The sequence below is a fragment of the Lasioglossum baleicum genome, chromosome 18 (genome assembly GCF_051020765.1).
Source record: "Lasioglossum baleicum chromosome 18, iyLasBale1, whole genome shotgun sequence".
Lineage (NCBI taxonomy): Eukaryota > Metazoa > Arthropoda > Insecta > Hymenoptera > Halictidae > Lasioglossum > Lasioglossum baleicum.
The window spans coordinates 7,516,161-7,531,993 of NC_134946.1; the positions used below are offsets into that span (position 1 = coordinate 7,516,161).

The window sequence follows — 15,833 nt, forward strand, 5'->3', positions numbered from 1 at the left end:
AGTTTAAATTATGTAACAGGTGACAGATCTAGGGACGTACGGATGCTTTTTTATCTCTTTGATTAACGTATCATTTACATTTCACGTATTCTTGTGTTTAATGTCAATTACGACGTATATATATATACTTGGAATTGTGCACTAGTTTTTTTACGATTCCAGCGGGTAACAATAACAATTCAAATTTTTTACGCATTAATTGACTTCAAGAAGCTGTATACTTTTTTACTGGTTTTTTGTTTGCAGTTGCAATTAATTTTATTATCAAACCAATATTTTTGTTAAAAAATAAATTGTATTTATGTGATAATTATAATCGAACCACAATTATAGCTATGTGGTCGTATATCGTTTGAATCAAAATATTGGGTTGGCAAGAAAGTAATTTCGGTATTTTAAGGTGAAATAAACCCGAATTTCTTTATTCAAGCGATCAACTTTAATCAATAAAATATTTTCTTATTTATCCTTTTTGGCAAAAGATCATTGAACAAAAGGGAAAATATCTTATTCATTAAAGCTCATTGCTCGAATACGAAAATTCGGCTCTATTTCAACTTAAAATACCGAAATTACTTTCTTGCCAACCCAATATTTCGCACGATAACATTTGACGGCCATCAGCAATAAGCTGACTCGTTGGGAAGATCCATTTGATCTCAACTTTGATGAGTGCCTATCAAAACAATAGTTATAGTGTTCCAGTATTTTATTATACAATACTAGATCATGCAAATAGCGCGTCATGACTTATCTTGTCTACCTTGCAATTAATCTTAGTAGATTTCCATGAATTAAGCAAACGCTCCACCTATAAATAAGAAAATCCTCCGCAGGTGTTTATAATAGTTAGTGATCTGATCGATACAACGCCGGATACTCCACCGAGATCACTTTCTTTTCGTAGGAATCGAAATTATCAGTATGTTTCTTGCGTCATCTTCTTTGGTTTAATACAATCCCGATCATTTTGCGAGGGTTACTGTTTATTATAATTAATAGTTTCTATCATTTGTGTGCAAAGTGAAGAGGAAGTTCTTAATTTTTGTTCGGATTGTCTGTGCTATTCTTTTGCAAACGGTTTTCTCATTTTTCATTTTTTAAATCGATATCGTCTACTTGTGGATACAATCACTTTTATCATTTATATCGTATATAATGTATTAATAGTGAAACATTTACATTTTACATATATATTTATAAAATTATATCTTCATTCAGAAATCGATTTCTTACAGCCGCAACTAATATGCTTCATTTCTTTAAATCCAATAATTGCTCTAAAACACTAAAATAGGATTATTTATCATTTTAATATTATATATGTATACATCATCTCTGCTTATATCGTCCTTTCGATCTATGACGCCATAAATCATGGAAATTAATTAGTTATCATCAATTTATAGTTACCATATTAATCTCTAATTTTTGTTCACAGTTTGAGACACAAAATGCGTTCATGGAAGAGTTTACTATTTATGACGTTCGCGATGTCGGCGATTTTGGCAGTGACGTTTGCTGAGGAAGAAGAAGAAGTATCGGAGGAGAGGTATACTTCGAAATATGATTACATCGATGTCGATGACATCCTGGGGAACGAGAAACTCAGAAAGCAGTACGAAAAATGTTACTTGGAAGAAGGACCGTGCTCTACACCGGAGTCACTATATTTCAAAGGTAAACTGAACAAAAATACCGGGTGAGTCTCGTAACGTGACAATCTGACATAACTTTTAAGTTATTTGTTGTACAAAACAAATGTTCAAACAAATGTTGCATAGTTCCTAGGCAGACATACAGTGCTGCAATCAGATTTTTGTTACTTCGACTTTTTATCAAGATATAGAGGTCACCTTCAGTTTATTAAATGGAATGCCTAATATTTTTGATTGAACTCGGATGAAGCACAAAATTCTGCGTAAAAAAGCATTGACCTTCATATCAAAAATTTATCGTAGAATCTTGTGCAAAAAACCAATAGAAAGAGCGTTTCTTTCTCTTCAAGGCACTCCTTTTGTTTTTTCAATTTGAGTAACATTTCGATATACCAGGTGTCTCTGAAAATATACTTAAAAAATGCACACTTTCCATTTTTCGTTTAACTCGCTGTATCTCGGCGAGAAATGATCGTAATACCATGACCCGAACGTCAGATTGAAGCAGAGATTCTGCCGATTCGATTGAGTACCCCATGAGCTCGCTGCGATAATTTTTTACCTATAGCAGCTGTGTTTGAAGTTGGTGCTTCTGAATACGCTACGCTAATATTCCCAGTAAGCAAAAAGTAGATACCCGTCCAAAATCGAGCATCCTATGCTTCGAGCAGCTTCGAGCGTCGTTCAGCCAGTATAATGCCCGATACCTGCTCACCAGGATAGGCTCGATTTCTGCTCGAGGCTGGCTGACTGGGTTAGTGCCACCGACGAGAATACCTCGTTTGTGTTAGTGCGACGCAGGCAGAATCCAGGACCGAGCTCCTTCCATGATGTCGGGTCTTTCTGCCAGCAGCAAGCGTTGCCTCGGCTGACGCAGCTGCCCGGCCAAAATCGAACATTTGGCTTACTGAGAAGTTTTGGAACGATATGTTCCCCTTCCACAAAATGTCACCGCGCGCGCGCGCGCGTCGGCGATTGCGAAGATTAATTAATATATAAATAAATTGCAGAGCGTTTCCCGGATGCCTTCACAACGAACTGCAAAAAGTGCACGCCGAAGCAACTGGAATTTTTCGACAAAGTTGTGGCGTGGTACACGGAGAATGAGCCGGAATTGTGGAAGACCATCGTCGAGAGAACCCTGAACAAGGCAAAGGAAAGGGCTGAGAAGAAAAAGCTGAAACAACAACAACAATAATTTGATTTGCCTGTTCAGGCAAGAATAGTGGCCCAGAATTTGTTTGTTGAATTTCTGCACTCTTGTATCCTAGTTGGACAATAATAATACAATAATAAATGAATCATTTCCTGGATTATTTCTACAACTTTTTACATTTTTTCGAAATGCTAATTCCGACTTAATAAAATATATTATTATTTTAATGGATACTCTTGATCATTATATAATTTAACCATCGACAATAAATAATATGATATGCAATTATAATAATATGCCAGCTTTATATATCAAATTGTCACATTTTTATTTTGGTAATGAAAAATCATTTATAGGTATATTGTATATATTACTCTAAATAATTCGATCGTTTGTTAATCTTTCGTCGAATTGATTTAATATTGACCACTTATAATCTCAAATTATTCAATCAATTCATTGATTTATTCTAACTTAAAGTATTCGAATGATTCATCAATCCATTTGATCTTGTGAATACTTGTGCGACCGTGCTGCTCTCTTAAATGAAGGACCGAGCTGCCCTCTTATAAACGAAGGACCGAGCTGGCTTCATTCTGTCCTCAGCGCCTCAGCTTCAGCTGGCACACCGTGCCAGCATAAAGCGATACTTGTTCGGACGCAGAAATATGTTGTTCTGCTGGCACAGCCTACTGTCCAAAATCGAGCATGTTTGCTTACCGGGGAGAAAAAGAAGCGCAGGTGGATGAAGGAATGGTTTAAAAAAAGAAGTGAGTACACTCATGAAGTTGGGCTTGAATGCATAATGCTATATGCAGTAGATGTGCGACTTAAAGAGTTAATTTCCACGGAATCCCTGTGCAGAGTGCCCATTTGACCTTCAAACAATATATCATTAATGGCCTTTTTTGCAAACAATTGTTGCTGCGGCTTCATTTTCTGAAGTTCTACTGCCCAAGCTGAAGCAATTTTGTCATAGTCAGTTTGAGGTTGTTCAAGGTGTTTGCGTGCTAGCGATATTAAATCTTCGGGCTCGTTAAGTTTCCTTGCCTTCTTTCTTGGAGGATCAGTTTGGCGCTGTAAAAAAATGCATATTTTTAATAAACGTATCATTATCTTTCTGTGCGGATTTAAAGCAGTGGACATGTTTAAAATATTTAAGGACATCAATGTATTCGTTTCACTGTAATAGGATAATTAAAAGAAGAATACAATTTTTATTTGGCTCCTGTGTCCTACAATCAATGCGAACATTTTTTATTTTGCATAAAGATACGCAGTCTACTCATAACAGTTGTCGATTAGAGGAATTTATTTCGATCGCTCATAACAGTTCGATAACTGGGAGAAGTTTATTTCGATCACTCATAACAGTTATCGACACGAGAAATTTATTTTGATCGCTCATAACAATTATCGATGAGAGAAATTTATTTTGATCGCTCATAACAATTATCGATGAGAGAAGTTTATTTCGGTCGCTCATAACAGTTGTCGATGAGAGGAATTTATTTCGTTCGTTCATAACAGTTATCGATACGACAATTTTATTTCGATCGCTCATAACAGAAAAGAAATTCGATCATCGATAACTGTTATGAGCGATCGAAATAAACTCTCATTGATAACTATGTTATGAATGAGTGATCGAAATGAACTTCTCTCATTGGTAACTGTTAGGAGCGATCAGCTTTTCTTCATCGATAACAGCTATCGAGGAGGATCCAATTTTTCTTCATCGATAACAGTTATCGAGGAGGATCCAATTTTTTAGACACTAATAACTGTTACTTGTAACCAAAACTTATAAAAATCGATATTTTTTAATCATTTTGTTCTTCGAATTTTTTTCTTTATATTTTGTGTAAATTATCTTAAATTTCAATAATAATCAACATTTTATTAATTATTTTTATCGTAGAAAATTTTAGAATAACTGTTATTTTTGGTCCCTGTCAGATATGTATTGCTACATATGTAATACATACTATGTATTTCTACGCCGAGTACTCTCGCTGTCTCGCTGTCTCGTGTGTTTTGTATACAGGGTGGGGCGCCACATTTTGCCAAATGTGGTTGTCAAATGTCTGAAGGACAAAGTTGAATGGTAAAACGGGGCTTATACGATACCAAAAAATTTTAGTTTTTATGTAATTTTTTCTAGAGATATGAAGGTGACCTTCATTTTTTAAAATGGAATGAGGTATTTTTTAATACATCAATCGATGCAGCTGGACATTCGTTATAAAAAAGTACTAACCTATGTATGTCGAAAAGTTAGTAGTTCAGGAGATATTTCAATTTAAATAACTCTAAAATACCATTACTGTCGTGCTATCAATTAAAAGTTTTCCAAACGACAGATGTTGCTGATTATGATTTCATTGGAATATGATGGACTTGGAAATCAGTAGGTGGGAAGTGTATACACATTAATATGTGAAAGTATGTAGACGAATTTAAGGATTTTCGTAATTTCCAGTGTCGAAAATTTTGAATTTTGCGCCTAATCGGTGAACATACATAGAAAAAAAAAGCGAAAAAAGGCACATACAGATCGAATCGAGTAACCTCCTCCTTTTTCGAAGTCGGCTAAAAAACGAACTTTTAATTATCGATTAAGTCGTGCACATCGCGTTGTAGAAAATGCGTTTGGGATTTTAGTTTCCCAATTCGGGGTATTTCAACGACCTATTGCGCTTTTTTCCCCTAGACGATCAATAATATTGTCAATGTAAGTAGGTTGACAATAATATTGAAGCTCCCGTCAGTACTCTTCAATAATCTCGCCAATCTATAGCTATCAATACGGCGACTACGCACTGTTGTTTTGAAAAACGGTTGTGTACTCTACTTTGTGACGAGGTGTTACCTCTGAACTTTCAGTTTCTGCTACGTCTAGTTGGTCCTTTATAAACAGCATGTCGTCGAAATACCAGGTCTTCGGATTTGGGATCTCGTCGATTGATGCACCTGATCGCTTCGCGTTTTCAATTGCCTTGAAGTCTTTGTTGAAATTGGTACGTAAAGTGTTTATTTTCTTCTTGAACTTTTCAACGGTGAAATCGGGTTTGAACTGACTCAACGCGTCAACTATTTTTTGCTGAGAAATGTGTTTCTTGTTTTGGTTGAAGTAATCTTTCGATTTCACTTTCCACAGTTCTGGGCAATCACGGTATAACGCAATAAGCAACAAAGTAAACCTTCTTTCCGCGTCGGAATCGTCTTTAAATGGTGCGCCAGCCATTTTGCCTGTACGTCGTCCAAGTCGAGACCAGTCGAGACTTCGAGACGGACGAAATATTGACCACTCACTCAACCTCCTAAACGTCAATGCGCGCATCAATATGGCTCCCGTCCAGTGGCGCCCCCAGAGGGAGGGCAGGGGACCTCCCCCCTAATACAAACCAATATCCAAGATTCAAATTCTACGTCTTTCCTCGGAGGACAGGGCCGATTAAGCGTAATAGCAGAAGTAGCAAATGCTGGGGGCCCGCGCTTGGAGCAGAAAATGTTTCACTTGTAAAATCGTGGAACAGCCATGGCTACCGTTAACAGATATTCTTGCTAAAAAAAAGGTCATATTCATTGTGTTTTATTTCATTATCACATAAAACGTAGAGCCTCCTGCCCCTGTCGAGGCCTCAAACGCGCTACTGTACATTGGCCCCCCCCCCCCGCAAGATTAAATCCTGAGTACGCCACTACCAGCCACTACTCCCGTCAATGCGCCTCAATCAAAATTTCTATTAATATGATTCAATAAATTGACAATGCGTTTGAACCCCTGCTAAACGGTCAATATGCCCTTTCAATGCGCCACGTCAATATTATTGAAAGGCGTATTGACAATATTATTGATCGACTAGGGGCCCCTTTAGAAATCCCAAATAATTGTCTTAGCATATGTTGCTATTTGCACAATTATTTACGAAGAAACCAGCCACAAACGTACTTGTAGAGCAACTCTGTAGATGCAGAAGATTTTGAGTCAGGAAATATCGTCAAAGGAACTTGGAGAACAACCCAGTAAACAAACGTGCTCGATTTTGGACGGACAGCTGTGTGCGCATAAGTATGCATTCTGCCGGCAAAAAGACGGGGCATCAGCTTCTGCCGGGGCCGGGCCGAGCAGAATGCAGGACCGAACGGCCAGCATTGTGTCCGGGCAGCTTCTGCCGGGGCCGAGCCGGGCTGATGCCCCCGTCTTTCTGCCGGCAGAATGCGTATTCACGCGAACCCAGCTGCCCGAGCAGCTTCGAGCGACGTTCGGCCAGTATAATGCCCGTTACCTGCTCGCCACGCTGGGCATGATTTCTTCTCGGGCAAGCCTGGCTGAATGGGTCAATGCGCTTCAATAAAAATTTCTATCAATATGCTTCAATAAATTGACAATGCGTTTGAACCCCTGCTAAACGGTCAATATGCCTTTTCAATGCGCCTCGTCAATATTAGAGAGCACAATACAAGAGTACATTATTTTTATAGTAACAATTTCAGGATGGAAAACAATTTAATCGATATCAATTTTTCGCTGCGTTTCATTCGGACCAACTTCGCGTCTTGATTACTATGAAAACTATATCACCAATTTTGAGCAACTTTTGCTGAAAATGACGAACCGGGAACGTACAAATTCTTAACGTTTCGTACAACGAATACAAATGACGTCAGTACGTATAATTACTAATAGATTTAACGATGTTTAATTATTAGAAACGCCGAGCGAAAGATTATGGCGTCTGAAGGCGATAAATCTATAAAAGTTAATAAAGAAATGTCGGACCAACCGTTGGGTACGAACACTGTGATACAAGTCAGCGAATCTGTTGCTCTGGGATTAAAAAATGGTAATAATCACGAATTAGTTATTAATTATTAATTTAGTCTACGTAAAAATGATTTATTCAAACCACAGTGGCGGACAAAGCAGAAGTAACCTTCGAAGAATGTGAGAACGAATGGATGAACAAATTAGCTGCAATTGACGATGAACATTCGACAAAGTATGGTTTAAATACACGAAATGCAGATCGACTTATACAAAGTCTCACTAGCAAGTACTTGCCTGTACAGGCTGAACGACATTGCTCTTTTGAGTCGAACAGAGTAAGAATCTATTCATTTGAATCCTATATACGGTAAATCCTCTATAAACGGTAAAACGCCGTACACGATCAATGCAAAAAAATATCCCCTCCACCAGTGGCGCACCCAGGATGCAATCTTGGGCGGGCCGAGTTGAACCCAGCCCTAGGTTTTCCTGATGACCTTTTTTTTTTAGCCAACATATCTGTCAAGGGCTATTCCGCGATTTTAATTTTGGAAGCTAAACATTTTTTCTTGGGGGTGACTTGGCCCCCTTGCCCCCGCCCCCCTGGGTGCGCCACTGCCTCCACTGTAGTAATCCGATCTCGGCTCGAGTACATCAGTGTGAACCACTACTACGCCGGCACAGTTCAAAGGCCCGCGCGTCCTCACAATGTAATACTAATATAAAAATTTTGTTATTATTACTTATTTTTTTTATGAAACTTTCACCAATATATTTGTGACATTGTTCTGATTAAAATAAGACCAAACACGATATAATTTCGATTGTATTTAGTGGTTTAATTGACGATGAACGTTTCGGACGCGAGGAAGGACAGCGTATGGGAAAGAAAGAGACGCGGAAAGCCGCAGCCGCTTCGGCCGCACGCGGTCTCTCTTTACACGCGCTGTCTTTATCTACGTTCGGTTCAGCCTTTGAAGTTAAAAAAAAATAGTATCCGCCTACGAAAAATGCAAACGTACCTCCCCGAGGCTTTTGCGTTTATAGAGGACTTACTGTGGTAGACTTAGAGAGAAATCACCAAAATTAATATTTTTCATTATCTTTATATATATAATTTTGAATGTTATTAAATTCTAAAAGATTTTATTATTGATTACTTATGAAGTTTTAGGAAGAGTAAATTTAAAATATCAAAAATTGAAATATGTTAATTAAAGGTGACTACTTGCTTAAAAGAGAATAAGGAAGACAGTTTAAGCTGCACAAACGAAGTCGACCAGTTCAAAACATGCATAGACAAATCCTTACACGACACAGTCCGCAAAGATGAGAAAGAAAAGAGAAATAAGAAAAAAGAGAGCTTCACTGAGGCTTTCAAACGAGCATATTAACATTTACTATTCGAACCAACCAAATTAACAGTAATTTACAAAAAAAAATTTTTAAATAAATTCGACCTAATGAAATGAACTAGTTTTGCATAAATTACTGACACAATGTTGCATTTCTTATTTTTTATTGCTGAGCCAATAAATTATTGTGAAGCGAGAACTCATAGTTAAATGTCTATTCTATATTCTCCGATTGCAAATATTTATAAATCATCGATAAACCGACAGATGTGAGGATCATTTATTTTAAACACTGCGCAGAAGAGATCTTTATTAAAAAAATAATTGCACATTATGAGAAACTGTTTGTAACGTTTAAATCGCCCGGTTACAAATATGGTGGTAACGTTGTTTGACGCGTCGATATGGCAGATTCTGACGAGTATAAAACTCTTTGATACGACTATCTGTCACGTTCATAATTTATGCTTGTTTAGTAAATACTTCAATACTTGTGCTTGTTATTGTGATAAGCCATGATTTGATAGTGTATACTCTCTGATAGTGTAAACTGTAAACAAGCGGCTAGGACGTTAAGAAGGTACCGTTTTAAATTAAATGTAGAAGAATGTAACTCTTGCAAATTATTTAACCAAATTTCACTGAAGTATTTCATTAATCTTGCATTTTATACAAGTAACAATTTTGTAATACACAAAATTATATGTAAATAGTGTCATTGTAGCCTTGTCCTCCCACAGGTTTTATTTACATTTTCAAAATGTTCGTTTGCTCGAATTGGTGATCAAAGAAAAAATCGTTTATTTTTTCTGGTCGTCTGAATGCTAAAAATATATATATTAATTCGTGTGTTTATCATATAAATTTGAAAATATACGATCTAATAATTTATAAAATATGTGAATATAATAATAAGGTATTTATAGTATATATATGGTATATATAATATATGTAAATAATTATGAGACTTAGTGATTAAATGATGTGTGCAAAATTTCATGTATTAATTACTGATAAAAATTTAATGCACTAAATAGCACTAAGTATGTACATATGTACTTATATAAATACGTGTTTCCGTTGTCCGATTGCTTCCAAATTTTGCACACATAATTTTCTCGCAATTTTGGGGGGTAAGACCAGAAAGAATCGAAAGTCGAAATATAAATAGAATGTCGAATTTACAATGGGGCCTCGGACTTATTTACGTACTAAAAATTGGTTTCAAAACGGGCGACGTAAGTCGGGGTACACAGGATAGGCACACATTTATTTATATATACATTTTCTTTCAAATGTATAAAAATGCTAGAAGAGATCACATTTAAAGTTTATATATTTATAATTAACAGATATGTATAACGAACTGAATACGTGGATAACGAAATATCGGTTAAAAACAATTGACTATCGCGTTGCGAGAAGACGATGTAAATACATAATTGCGAAACGACCTAAATACAATAAATTGGGAGGATGCAACTCGCATGCATCTGTAATATAATTCTTTCGTGTATTTATAATATATATATTCCGTTTTGTCGATCGTAACGAATTAATAGAAATTAGTTTATGTTATCGGCGCACAGGTTCGATCAAAAATCAAGACAAAGCAATTTTGCAATTTAAAAGATTTTTCTCAATCCAAGTATGGATCATCTTCACTTTCATTATGTATGTAATTTTCGCCATCCATGATAAATATTCCGTTTTGTCGATCGTAACGACATATATTATAATATGTTGTAACGACATATATTATAATATGTTGTTAATCAATTAAATTATGTTTTAGGAGCACGAAATCAATGAACACTATAAATACATGTGATGATTATGAAAAGTAAACATATTAAAGTAACTTATAGAGCACAGTTACAACATTGGAAAAATTAATACAGCTTGTATCTATCCAGAGAAATATAAAATATGTCGTCGATGTCAAAATCAACAGGATGCCTTTTTTTGGCATCCTCACTTTGCGATGGTTTGGAAGACAATAACATAAAGTAAGGAGTTTTTCTTAGTTTTATTTTGCAACAGACTTCCATTTTTATTTTGCATTTAATTTATGTTGTGGCAGGCAAGTAACAACTCTACTTCTAAATAAAGACGCAGATCCTAATACGATGATACCTATGTACGGAGTAACACCATTCCACTTGGTAATAGGTAATGATTCGGAGGGCTTCGCAGAAGAAGTGACTAAGTTGTTCTTACGTCACGGAGGAAATCCAAATGTTAAGTGAGTAACTATATAATTAATTGAATAAATATAAAATAATTTGTTCTAATGTGTATCTAAATTTTGAACTTTGAAGGTCCATGGATGGACTAACTCCAGTTCACGTGGCAGCAGCATGGGGCAGAGTAGCAGTATTAGAACTGCTCCTGGCGAATGGTGGAGATGCTGTTTGTTTAGACTACGAAGGGCGCAGTCCATTTCACTATGCATTCGATGGGAAATATTATGGAGCTATCACAGTTCTTGGCAAATACTGTGAGAACATCACGAAAGAACCCAAGCCGACGGAACCTAAAATAACATTCAGTAAGTTGACTGGCTAACCATAAACATACAATAACATTAATTCGATTTACATATTTGTTTTCTGTGAAACAGATAAGCTTCTTGTTAACACTGGGGACATGGTAGCAGAGTACGTTGCACCGTTAAATACTGATAAAGGAGATATATGGGAAGAATTTCAAATAAAAGAGGAAAACAGATCTTCTGATACCAGGGACAAGTACTTTTACTTCAGCAAAAACAGCATCGATGATAACCAGGCAGATATCAAAGATGCAGAACACAGACTTCGCAAGGAAATGGACGATGAGAAATGCTTGCTTAATCAAATAATTAATCAACTATCGAGTTCATTAAATTCGAACTCTAAAGAGGTGAACATCAAAAACGGGTACAAACAGGAGAAAGATAGTCAGTGCGATACCAGTCCATTATCAGTACTAAACTTAAACGACCGTCAGCTGACACCAGATAAATTCTCATCGAAAACTAAGACAAAGAAGCGATGTGTTACGCCAAGGTATAGGAGCAGAATATTGGGGCAAAACAATAATAATAAAATCCCATTGATTCCTCTCAAGGATCCAAACGATTCCATCATAAGCAAGTCACCGAATTTGCTAATAGGAAAAACGGTGGAAAGAGAACAGAGATACTTATCACCTAAAATATTGAATAGAGAATCAAAATTTAAAACATATACGCCTTGTATGACGAGAACTAGATCGTTCAGATCAGATGAGTACAATTTTAGAAACGAGGTAGCGAAATCCACGCCGAGAAGGAAACGCTCTTACAGGCAGTATTCGTTGTACAGGAAATTTAGAAAGAATGATGTATTGACTTCGTCAGAGAACACGAGCCCTGATTCAACGAATTCCTTGTCGCCAGATGAAAATTATTATCCTAAATCGCCTTATAAGTTTACTAAAAACATTAGCAAAAATTTGGCAGTGAAATTATACGACGACGATGCGCCGTTAAGTCCAAATTTTAATGCCAAATATAAATTGAAAGGCTTAGCCGATGACTTATGCCACCTAGAAAATTTAGATATTAGAGAATCAGATTGTTTTGGGAGAAGGACAGATAGTTTGAAAGTAAACGGAAGCGTCCAGGACAAGTATTTAGAGGAATTAAAAAGCAACGACACTTTAAACAGCTTTAGAGAAAATTACAATGTACTCTTGTCCAGGTAATTTCAAGTATTCACTGATGTGCTTGTTGAAATTAACACGTTACAAAGATTATTGATCGATACAGTTAGCGAAATTCGTATAAACGCGCTTAAAAATTAATGTAGGTTAGAAGATGACGACTTGTAACACTTTTGATGAATCACCCTGTATATGAAAAACTGTCACGACAAAATGGCGAACATATCACATATATGATTGTAAAAACATTATTTGTCTCTTGCTGTCAGATAAATGGAACAATAGATAAATTTTTAAGCGTGTTTCTAGGAATGTATGTCACTGTAACATATTGATTTGTCTTATTCTAATGTAAGTCCAGATAATAATAGATATTAAGGTCCAGGATTAATGAAATAATCATTTTCAGTTTCAAATCGCAGTCGTTTATCCGTGTGCAGGAAGAATATACGTATGAGGATTCAGAGGAAAATATGGCTTTTCTAGAACGCAGAATTTACACAATACCTCCTCCGTAAGTTATGAATACATAAAAGAAAATTGACAAAAGTATTTGGAGAATCCACCAAAAATACTTAGTACAATGCATACAAGCACTTTTTTCATTCACATTTATAAATCCTTAAATATTACTATATATTTTTTATGTGTCTGTTTATTATGTAGACATTTTTACAGTTTAACTACGTATCAAATTATTTTAAATTCGTCGAGTCGTCGACACGCGCGTATAAGAAAGCTTTAAAAGGAGATATCTCGTAACCCAGCCTCAACGTTCGGTTTACTAAATGCATACGAGAAATCTTGTGACTGGTACGTAACGTGTTAATAATTTGTTACTGATTTGATTTAATTTGATTGCAGTGAACCAGGAGAAGATTTTGTTGAACCCAACGTTTCGTGTAAGCTTCATCGAATTGATTTCATTCTAATCGTATATAGTATACAGGGTGATCATCTAAATTATTTTTAGGGCCTCAATCATTAAACTTGTCAATGGATCGATTCATATCGAATGAAGAACTACGAAGGAGATTAATTAATCTGGGTCAGAGACCAGGGCCAATAAATGATGCAACAAGGCAATTATACTTGAAAAGACTGATACGTTTAAAAGAGGAAACAAAATTTTCTCCACCAACGATGATTAATTGTGAAATTAAATCTTCTTTAATGTATGGAAACTGGGTGGATGATTTGAGACGATATAGGATTATTGAGAAGACTGTTTTTGAAGACTTTCGCACTGTGGATCCTTCTAGAAAATGGAGGGGAGGATTAAAAAGGACTTCTTTTAATTATCTATTGTTGGATCCACGAATAACAAAGGATTTGCCTTCTCGTGCAGAAACTATGACAAGGTCCGAAGTTTGGACCACATTTCTGTCTGCCATATTCTATGTCGGCAAAGGTACGTGTAACAGACCGTATTCTCACCTTAAAGAAGCTTTGGAATCATGGGTGACAACAGACAGTTCAGACAATACGAAGATCCAAAAAATCATGAATATTTGGAACGCGGGTTATGGAGTTGTTTGTTTCTTTCTATTTCAAAATGTTATCCCTGTGGAAGCTTACACTCGTGAAGCCGCCATGATTGATGCTCTGGGAATACAGCAATTAAAGAACTGTCAAAGTGGAAACTATTATGGAATACCAGCGACATGGAGTATGAAAGAAAAATGCAATTTCGGAAGGTATTTGTTGCATCAAGCAATGCAGATTTTTTTATATGAAGGCGAGAGGCAAATATATCCCTACAATATGTGAAACAAAGTTATGTATAGGAAAAGTTTTAGAGCATGTGTATATAAATATAATATTAAGGAATAACTTATGTATGTTCATATTTATGCGCATATGAAGTTTTAGCTGTGCTAATAATGATGTTTAAGTGCAATAATATAAAAAAGGAGTAAATAAAATTCAAGCTACTTTCTCGAAATATTGTTTGTTCATTTAATAATTCTTATAGCTTTGAAATTTTAACAAAAATTGTACTACTACTCGAATACTTTTATAAGTATTCCCTCTCCTGATCTCCCCTTCTTCTTCTCCTCTTCTCTTTGCCCTCCGGATACCACCTATGTTTCTGTGTGTAAGTTATTTTGGCAAGTTTTTCGATTACATCAGCTCTTCGCTCCTTATAGAAAGTATCTGATATCTCCTTTTTACCGATGCACAAGACAGAATTTGACGGAAGTTCTTTCTCTTCTGGTAGAGGCAATGAATATTCGTATGGAAACTCTTTTTCCGGGTGCCAACAGACAATCATTTCTTTATTCAACGGTATAACAAGTTCGGGAGGCAATTTTGCTGAACTTGAATATTGTCTGCAGGTAAGTTTCAACACACGTGCAACACACAGTACTCTATTCATCTGTTTCAAAATAAAAATATTTAATACAATTTGGTAGTATTAGATGTTAGCTAGTTAACACTAAACCTACGGAGCCTCAAAAGTAACTCGAAAATGCTCCCTTATAAAAATGATACGTGCTTTATTAGACAATACAATAATTTCTTATCAAATAAATGTTATTATTTCAATAAGTGTAAAATAAAAGATCTGGAACCGGTCATTGTGACCGGTGGTGGTAGGTTTAGTGTTAACTTAAGTGTATCTTTTATCTAATGACGAGTACACTCGTCATGTAGGAAAAAAATTTGCATTTGCTATAAAGAAATAGTACGAAAAAAGTACAAAGATAATGCCAGCTTAAGCACGCAAGTGCACGCAGGTTAGGGTATATTGTGATAAATTAATTTAGAGAATTGATTTGTGTCTATATCTGTAATTCTAAAAATCTTATGACAGGTTTTATCATGAATAATTGAGTGTAAATGCATTTGAAAAATTGGTTTGCGACTGTATTTTCGTAACATAACTTGAAAGATTTTGGAAAATTTTTTAGCCATTAATAAATAGTGTTTATACCTCAACTATGTTTTTAGTTGTTGCAAATTGAATGCAGAATTTGTATTATAAATAAGTTCCGCAAGTTATATTGGTATTGATATAGGTAAATACGATTATACGTGATTATGCGTTCGATACTTTTGTTTTGATATACTTTTCGTATTGACTGGTATTGACCAAAGGAATAGATGCAACAAGAAAGAGGCGAGGCGACAAATCTATTAGCAGACGCGTGCGCACTGAAAATAAATTCTCGAAAATTTTGGGGTCACGAATATCACAG

At 35.7% G+C, this 15,833-nt stretch overlaps 4 protein-coding genes across 8 annotated transcripts; 2 read left to right on the plus strand and 2 right to left on the minus strand.

Moving 5' to 3' along the window:
- The first annotated feature begins 463 nt into the window (after positions 1 to 463).
- Positions 464 to 2,856, plus strand: Csp1 (chemosensory protein 1). Its single transcript, XM_076442904.1, has 3 exons — positions 464 to 922; positions 1,442 to 1,680; positions 2,669 to 2,856. The coding sequence occupies exons 2-3, from the start codon at positions 1,455 to 1,457 to the stop codon at positions 2,854 to 2,856; spliced, it is 414 nt and encodes a 137-aa protein (XP_076299019.1). The 5' UTR covers positions 464 to 922; positions 1,442 to 1,454.
- On the minus strand, positions 1,222 to 6,143 carry LOC143218016 (uncharacterized). 2 transcript variants are annotated; one of them, XR_013010957.1, is made up of 3 exons: positions 5,687 to 6,143; positions 1,414 to 3,891; positions 1,222 to 1,288 (listed from the first exon to the last, which is right to left on the minus strand). XR_013010957.1 is itself a non-coding variant. In XM_076442880.1 (2 exons), exons 1-2 carry the CDS (start codon positions 6,059 to 6,061, stop codon positions 3,595 to 3,597), a joined length of 672 nt encoding a protein of 223 aa, XP_076298995.1. In that variant the 5' UTR covers positions 6,062 to 6,143; the 3' UTR covers positions 1,222 to 3,594. The 2 variants fall into 2 exon arrangements, 1 of the variants encoding a protein (XP_076298995.1); XM_076442880.1 differs by having other exon boundaries at positions 1,222 to 3,891.
- A 3,243-nt stretch (positions 6,144 to 9,386) lies between these two features.
- Positions 9,387 to 14,575, plus strand: LOC143217990 (uncharacterized). Of its 4 annotated transcripts, none has more exons than XM_076442808.1 (9): positions 9,417 to 9,523; positions 10,296 to 10,617; positions 10,739 to 10,952; positions 11,027 to 11,188; positions 11,265 to 11,494; positions 11,567 to 12,668; positions 13,040 to 13,144; positions 13,495 to 13,532; positions 13,604 to 14,575. In XM_076442808.1, exons 3-9 carry the CDS (start codon positions 10,873 to 10,875, stop codon positions 14,398 to 14,400), a joined length of 2,514 nt encoding a protein of 837 aa, XP_076298923.1. In that variant the 5' UTR covers positions 9,417 to 9,523; positions 10,296 to 10,617; positions 10,739 to 10,872; the 3' UTR covers positions 14,401 to 14,575. The 4 variants fall into 4 exon arrangements, with proteins under 4 accessions (XP_076298924.1, XP_076298923.1, XP_076298926.1 ...); XM_076442811.1 differs by having other exon boundaries at positions 9,455 to 9,523; positions 10,533 to 10,617; XM_076442810.1 differs by lacking the exon at positions 9,417 to 9,523 and having other exon boundaries at positions 9,910 to 10,438; positions 10,533 to 10,617.
- Mrpl42 (mitochondrial ribosomal protein L42) lies at positions 14,563 to 15,813 on the minus strand. The gene is made up of 2 exons (XM_076442917.1): positions 15,569 to 15,813; positions 14,563 to 15,010 (listed from the first exon to the last, which is right to left on the minus strand). The coding sequence occupies exon 2, from the start codon at positions 15,008 to 15,010 to the stop codon at positions 14,648 to 14,650; it is 363 nt and encodes a 120-aa protein (XP_076299032.1). The 5' UTR covers positions 15,569 to 15,813; the 3' UTR covers positions 14,563 to 14,647.
- Between the last annotated feature and the right edge of the window lie 20 nt (positions 15,814 to 15,833).

Bases quoted from the DNA above. Each gene is read 5' to 3' on its own strand.
- Csp1 (XM_076442904.1), top strand. From the start codon at position 1,455: ATGCGTTCATGGAAGAGTTTACTATTTATGACGTTCGCGATGTCGGCG. The intron at 1,681-2,668 runs GTAAACTGAACA...AATAAATTGCAG, and splicing joins GGAGTCACTATATTTCAAAG to AGCGTTTCCCGGATGCCTTC.
- LOC143218016 (XM_076442880.1), bottom strand. From the start codon at position 6,061: ATGGCTGGCGCACCATTTAAAGACGATTCCGACGCGGAAAGAAGGTTT. The intron at 3,892-5,686 runs GTAACACCTCGT...ATTTTTTTACAG, and splicing joins CAGAAACTGAAAGTTCAGAG to CGCCAAACTGATCCTCCAAG.
- LOC143217990 (XM_076442809.1), top strand. From the start codon at position 10,873: ATGTCGTCGATGTCAAAATCAACAGGATGCCTTTTTTTGGCATCCTCA. The intron at 10,953-11,026 runs GTAAGGAGTTTT...ATGTTGTGGCAG, and splicing joins TTGGAAGACAATAACATAAA to GCAAGTAACAACTCTACTTC. The intron at 13,533-13,603 runs GTAAGCTTCATC...AATTATTTTTAG, and splicing joins TGTTGAACCCAACGTTTCGT to GGCCTCAATCATTAAACTTG.
- Mrpl42 (XM_076442917.1), bottom strand. From the start codon at position 15,010: ATGAATAGAGTACTGTGTGTTGCACGTGTGTTGAAACTTACCTGCAGA.